The sequence below is a fragment of the Triticum urartu genome, chromosome 7A, assembly GCF_056163025.1.
Source record: "Triticum urartu cultivar PI428250 chromosome 7A, HENAU_Tu73, whole genome shotgun sequence".
NCBI lineage: Eukaryota > Viridiplantae > Streptophyta > Magnoliopsida > Poales > Poaceae > Triticum > Triticum urartu.
Window position 1 is genome coordinate 87,829,291 of NC_141879.1, and position 7,454 is coordinate 87,836,744.

A 7,454-nucleotide genomic window follows, 5' to 3' on the forward strand; every position below is an offset into this window, starting at 1 on the left:
TACCCATTCCCACGGATTTAATTGCTCATGTCATTCCAATGGTGTAATGAAACCTATCGATAATGATGGTTGGTTGGTCCAACAAACAATGTCAAACATGCATGAATGGAGCTTTTTTCTAAAAAAAGAAAACATGCATGGATATCTATTGCTGTAATGGGAGATTTCTCCTTCCTGAAAATCCGATCGGGAGGGTCCAAAGAAAAAGAAAGGCCTCTTTTCTCCTCCAACTTGCCAATTTTGTATTTGCAACAAGGCATATATCATATGTGATCGATCACACGGGGCCACGAGCATCAAGTTGCCGGCCCCCCGTTCTCGTCCGGTGAGTGACGGTATGAGGTCATTACCCTCTCGTCGCTCGTTCGTCGCTGTCAGTGCGAGTGCGACACAGGCCATCTCTCCACCCATGGCGCCAACGCTTAGTGTTTTGTGGTAACGGCAAACCGCTCGCTCGCCCCCCTATAAATCAGCTCAGCGTCGTGCAGCTACGTCGTACCGAACTGACCACCACCGGCAGTCTACTCTTCTAGTGCGAGGTAGCATTCCATTCCACGAGCACGACGGATCTAGCTAGCTAGCTACAGCGTTACCTCATAGGCTCATACACTTCATGGCGTCCAGCTTGAGCACGTCGAGGAGCATGCCGGCGGTGTGCGCCGTGCTCATCCTGCTGCTGCTGCTGTCTGCTGCCTCACGTTGCGAGGCTGACCTCCTGCAGGTGACGGTGGCTGGCCGGAGAATGCTGGCCGGTGGGAGCAATGCCGCCGCCGTCTTCTCGAGGGAGGCGGCGACGACCGTGGCGAGTAGCGCACGGCAGTCAGCAGCTGGAAGAGCGGCCATGCCTTACTCAGAGTCCAAGAGGTCCAGCCCCGGCGGCCCGGACCCTCAGCACCACTAATTAGGTAAGCTCGCACGAACGTCCAAGCGCTTGTCAAGTAGCCTGTATCAGTTAAGGACGATGTACGCATGGGGTGGTAAGTTGGCATCTACTGTGCCAAGAAAAATGGGATTATATGTTGCTCAAACATGAGTTTTGTACTTCGTGTGTCTGAAGCACGCAAGGGAAATAAATGGTATGTTTACTTGATTTTTCACGTTTCCCGACTCGCCTATCAATGGAAGCACAACGGAAGTGGTTTTTGTACCAAACATTCTATTGCTATATAGCGTGCATTAATCCACCGTTGAATGTGTGTTGTACATCTGGAATTTAGTGGTATAAGATACCGAGAGAATATCACATAAAAACCAAGTTTCAAAGAGAACTTCGTTTGAAAGTTTAAGAAGAAAACTGAAAAATGGAAATCATGAGAGAGTGATGTTCTATTGGCATGAGAAACTCCAAGTTTAAACACATTACCATTTACGAGCTATGAAAAAATATAGAAAAAATTAATGATGTTTATTGTTCGGCACTATTCAATGTTTATGTTGTTTTTTTTTGTACCACGTCAATGGTAATGTGTATGAACTTGAGAATTTCACATGCTAATAGAACATCACACTCGTAAGGCCCCGTTTTTTTTAACTTCAAAACACTGTTTTCACATGGTTTTCACCATAACTTGGTTTCCATGTGATACTCTTTTAAGATTAAGACATTACAAGACATTAAGATGCATTCTGAAACAAGAAAAAACCTGATAAAGTAGATAGAGATTCAACAAATACGATCTTATTTTGCTGACACACAACGCAACACTATATAATACACATCAAAACAAAATAAATAAATAGATAAAACTTTAGGTAACACTTTAAAACAACATAAACTTGGTCAGAATCAGAAAACAATCTGTTGTTGGATGGTTAGGTGGACAGTGATATCCCCAACCCATCAGGATTAAGTCCTGGTGCTCGCATTTATTCCTGAATTTATTTCAAGATTCCAGGTGATGCGAGGAGATGTTCCCGGCCTGCGTCTGTACTATGTCAGAAAAAACTTGGTCAGAATCTTTAAGTAGTGATGGACAATAGATGCATGCACGCTATGCAACATGCTTGTGAAAGGCATTTATGCCAATACACTAAGGGTATCTCCAACGCGAACCCTTAAACTGCCCGCATATGTCCGGAACATGGGGATTGTGTCATTCAACGCGGTCTTGTATCGTTCCGCCAAGCGGTTTAGACGTACATTTTCCCGCAAACCGGAGAGAAAATGGGGGGAACTTTGCGGGCGTCTGGTCCGCTGCCATATCCCCGTCTGGCAACCGTGGTCCACCCAACAATCCCACCCGTGTCGTCCGCTCTTTCCTTCCGATGCAGGCGCCTCTTCCCACGCCGCATCGATGCCGGCCCAGAGCACGCAGCGACCGGCATTGATGTCGCCTGATGTGACCGGACGGAAAGGCGGCGCTGATCGACGCGGCCTCTCGAGAGTCGCCGCTTCAATGCGTATGTAGCTCGAACTTTGGGCCCGTCATCCTCATCGGCGGGCGGATCCTCGATGAAGGAGGAGATCGTCCTCTCCTCCGGCGACAAGGAGGACCAGCTGCCACCGCAGCAGTCCACGACGCGCGATGCAAGGCCAGGTGTACGCTGCCACGGACAAGGAGTATGAGCAGCAAATGGAACTGATGCTCCGTCGCTCTATCCTCCACCTAAACGGCTCGGTGGTGCCTCCGGGAACACTCCTTCCTATGAAGCCGGAGTCCGCATTCCCTCCACGCTCTCAGTAGCACAACTGCGGCGTCCAAATTGGATGCCGCGTGAAGAAGGAGCCCCTCTCGCCGCCACCCCGATGCGTGAAGAAAGAGCGACTCCGCAGCCCCGGTGCGTGAAGAAGGAGCACCGCTTGCCGCCGCTCATGCCCAATGTGATAGCCGCGAAGGCGGGCGATCACATTCACCAATACCTTGGCGGCGGCGGTGGCTGTTCGTCGTCCCGAAGCGCCCTAATGGTGCAGGAGTACACGAACAGGGAGCGGTGCTGGCGGCACATGTGAAATGTGACATGCCGTTCGAAGTTCACGGACTTTGACATCCCGCCGCCACACATTGCCGCGGACCGTGTGTTGGTGTATGCCTGGGCCCCAGACCGGTCCGTGATGCCGCCCCTTCCTTCGTCTGAAGCCTGATGACAACGACTCTAACGCCGGATCTGGCGACAATGATTAAGGAGCCGCCGGCCAGCCCGACATGGCCTACGAGATCACCGTGAAGTATAGGGTAGTGTAGGGTTACGTTTTTTTCAAGGTTTTTAGTTCATTGGACGAAATATCATGGGGTTTTATGTAAAATCTATCCTAGTTCAAATGAATATCGTCCAATTTGTTTGAGTTTGAATCAAATTTGTTCATTTTTGATACATTCATTTGAAATGTAAGCGGACATATGTGGCTAGCTTTGGATGGCCGTCTTTGGCATCAATGTCCGTGGACTAGTCTCCTCTCTCCGTCAATAGATGCCGCATCAAATTTACGGATCAGCGTTGGTGATGCCCTAACATACATGCATTGTAGTAAGATGTATCCTTCCTTCAATTTCATGGATGTCATGTTGGGCCAGCGCTTGTGGGCGGCTTATTTTGTCGAAAGGTGAAGGGGTAAGAAAATAAAACTCTGCTTGTCTTTGACACGACGACTGGTTGTCGATGGTAGAGGCACCCAGAGAAGTGAAAGAAAAGGAGAAATAAGACTGACAAGAAACGTGATTTCAGACGACGGACACGGGAGTCGACGAAGCAGGAAACGAGTTAGAGCGCGGCATGGTTTATGTGTGCGCTAGCTTTTCTGAGTTTGAGTTATTTAGAAAAAAAATAGTGTTTTTGTTTTTTCTAAGGGGTAGCTATTTGATTTGTTATACACTAGCAAACATGCCCGTGCTTTGTAACGGAAGAAAAAAAATTACATGTTAGTCAAATAAGTATGACTCAATACCCAACATATGAGTGTCCTCTATTTTAACACAATGGCTCACCATGTTGCTAATTATCTTTCTTCTCACTCTCGATGGATGTGATATCCACGTGATCACAATGCATTCAACGTAGTAAACAATAAGCTTGTCACTGCATGACACACTCACTGGCGGAGGACTCCAGTGGGCAAGGTGTGGCATATATTGTTTGTTAGACCCTTAGCCAAGCGTAACGCACGTATATGCAAACCCAGATTGAAAGTACACAAGCACGCAGCTTGATTAATGTGCTGCCAAGCACAGCACACGTACTATATGCAAAGTTAGGAAGCACACAAGCAAGTAGCTTGATTGATGTGCTGTCTAGCACATGCACGTCTAACTGCATCTTCCACTGCACAACGATCTGATCGATTGTTTCGGTGGTTTGCTCTTGACAGAACTTTTCGTAACTTGCAATCAGAAAACTAAATGGAGAATTTTTTGATGACGCATGCAATTTGCACCTTTTTGGATATTTTTTTTAGAGTACATAAGTGACTTATCGTGCTCAAAGCGTTACCGACTATGCGACTAGGGATAGACCAACATGCTATTTTCGGTTATAACCAGATAGTTGACATACACTTCAACTAGCAGGTTGAACTTTTAGATTTTCTTGTATAGACTGCATGCTCGAAGGAATATCTCTTGAAAATGAGACATGTCAAACTTTGGTCTAACTTTGTTCCAAGCTCTTGGTCACTAGCCTTTATATATAGTGCCTCGTTGAGCCTGCAAATTTTCTCTTCTTTGCCTTTTTTTCTCGTGCCAATAAGTTGTTCCCTATACACTCCTTTTATGGGATCATTGTTGGGGAAAGCAGATTTAACATTCATATAAAAACCTTTCAATCCTCTTGTGTTGCCATAGCTAGGAGCAGCCGCCTCGTCTCGAGTTGAGCAACAGATGCAAAAACCTTTTCATAGTCAACTCCTTGAAAATCATCAAGACCGAGTTATGCAACAAGATGTCTGGTGGCTGGCTTAATGATTTTGTTATTCTCCTATATTTGGTTATTCTTCTGAGGATTCACATGAATTTTTTACTTAAAAGTTCGCCACACCTTAAATTTTTTTCGTCCTCCGCCTCTGGACACATTTGTCACTGTCTCGCGCAAGGAAATATTTAAAACTTTAAAAACAAATCTCATCGACCACGACTACTCGGCAACGCCAAGACATATAAAGAATTACCAAAAACTAATCAAATCAAATCCTAGATATAAAATACTTTTGAATCAGAACAGTTTTTGAATCGACAAACATTCTTTTTAAATTTAGGCATTTTTTTAAATTCACGAACATTTGTTTTTTAGATGAACATTTATTGAAATGTATGAATAGTTTTCGAATTAATGATGACTCAGAAAACGTTTTTTAAATCGATAAACTTTTTTAAAATTGGGGAACAAATTTTGAATTTCACAAAAAAAATTGATTTTTTTGAATATTTTCTAAAATTTCATCGACTTTTTTTCAGATTCACAAATATGTTTTAAATACAGGATTTTTTTATGAAGATCATGAACTTGATTTTATGTAACGACATTTCTTTCCATATTATGATTTTTTTATAATTTGCGAACATTTTTGTAAAATCATTAACATTTTTTGAAACTGCGAAAATTCTATGATTTCCTGAACTTTTTTGAATTCACACACATTTTATAATTTCTCAAACATATTTTCAAGCTCGCACCTTTTTAATATTCAAAAATCTGGAATTAATTTAAAGAAGGAGAAAACAAAAACAGAAGTGAGAAAAGAGTAGACAAAAAAACAAAAAAAAAACAGGGCGTTAAGCCCGCTGGCCGGCCCATGTAGGCCTAAGTGGGGGGAAGAAGTGTGTGAGAAAAAGGTGGAGGAAAATATTAGTAGATGCTGGGGTTCGAATGCTGGTCTTCAGGGTGGAATAGACAAGATCGAGCCACCGCGCTGCTAGTGTATCCATAGTATGTCTTGGATATTACATATATAAAAACACTCAGCACGACGGTGATTTTAAAAGAAAAATTGAATCATTTTCTTCACTTACGAATGGCATAGCGGGTAATTTATAGCAATTTCGGGGGGCAATTTTTTTGACGTACGGGTAGAAGCAATATCTGCTTTATTAGTAGGTAGAGATATATGCGAAGTCACTAATTAAGGAGTACTCGTTGCAAAGAACACTCCATTTTCTCATGTCGCGACAAGTGGCGCACATGCAGCGCGTCACTTGTCGCAACCTGGGAGTTTACCCTTTTTTCGTAGATCCGTTTATTCAAAATGTTTTATCTTTTAAACCGTACGTCCAAATCTCGAACCGTTTTCATCATTGAATTTTTCGTGTCGAGATCTTCAAAACTAGATCCCATGTTGATAGGTTTTGACGAATTTTTTTTCACGAAAAAACCGAACGAAAAAAACAGGGCGAAAAAATCGAACCGGGAGCACGGTTTTTTTCCTTTCCGAAAGTGGCACGCCTGTGCCTCTCGCGAAATCACACCCGTACCTCTCGTGGAAGAAAAACCGTGACTCTCGTGGAAGGAAAAAAAGAAAACACGTTTTTTTTCGTTTCCGAGAGACACCGCCGTGACTCTCGCGAAAAGCACAACCGTGCCACTCGCAGAAGCAAAACCGTGACTCATGCGAAAGAAAAAAAATAGAAAACGCATATTTTTCCCTTTCTGAGAGGCACGGCCGTGACTCTCGCGAAAGCACAACCGTGCCGCTCGCGGAAGCAAAACCGTGACTCTCGCGAAAGAAAAAAAACAGAAACACATTTTTCCCCTTTTCAAGAGGCATGGCTGTGACTCTCGCGAAAGCACAACCGTGCCTTTCGCGGAAGCAAAACCGTGACTCTCGCGAAATAAAAAAATAGAAAACATGTTTTTTTCCGTTTCCGAAAGGCACGGCTGTGACTCTCGCTAAAGCACAACCGTGCCTCTCGCGGGAAAAAACCATGACTTTCGCGAAAAAAAGTGTTTTTTCACGCAATTTTTTTTTGAATTTTTTTATCGAAAAGCTAAGGAAGACCGGGGGAAAACCAAAACGTCGAAGAAAACCGAAAAAACCCCGTTTAAAAAGCCAAAAACGCGTGCGGAAAAATAAAAAAACAAAATCCGAAGGGAGCGTCTAGAGCGCGACACGTGGTGAATGGCTGAGAGCGCGCCAAGTGGCGCTGATCGTTGCGAGGCTCCCGAAAAAGCGCTCGTTAACTAGTTGCTCCCAGATATGTGTGATTTTCCACTAGCGTTTGAAGTTGGGCCGGCCCATTAGATCATCTTCAATAAATCACCCTAAAAAAACTCCCCTGATAAGTGGTTATTGGGGAACCCTAAAAAAATGGTTATAGGGAACCTCCTAATATTATTTTTAGGGTTTGTAGGTGTGCGCTATAGAAGATCACCCAAAAACCTATCATCTATACTTAGCCTTATATATGAGCCCCGTCTATTAGTGCCTAATCTCTCTCAATCTCTCTCTCTCTCTCTCTCAAGCTCCGAGAGGTGGCAAGGCGATGGTTTGCCAGTACATTATTGGGCGGTAATGGTGGTCTGGGGGTGGT

General features: G+C 44.1%; 1 protein-coding gene across 1 annotated transcript; it reads left to right on the forward strand.

The window, feature by feature from the left end:
* The first annotated feature begins 478 nt into the window (after positions 1 to 478).
* On the forward strand, positions 479 to 1,090 carry LOC125524561 (uncharacterized). Its single transcript, XM_048689596.2, has one exon. It carries the CDS (start codon positions 614 to 616, stop codon positions 899 to 901), a length of 288 nt encoding a protein of 95 aa, XP_048545553.1. The 5' UTR covers positions 479 to 613; the 3' UTR covers positions 902 to 1,090.
* The last annotated feature ends 6,364 nt before the right edge of the window (positions 1,091 to 7,454 follow it).

Coding starts and splice junctions, on each gene's coding strand:
- LOC125524561 (XM_048689596.2), top strand. CDS start 614: ATGGCGTCCAGCTTGAGCACGTCGAGGAGCATGCCGGCGGTGTGCGCC.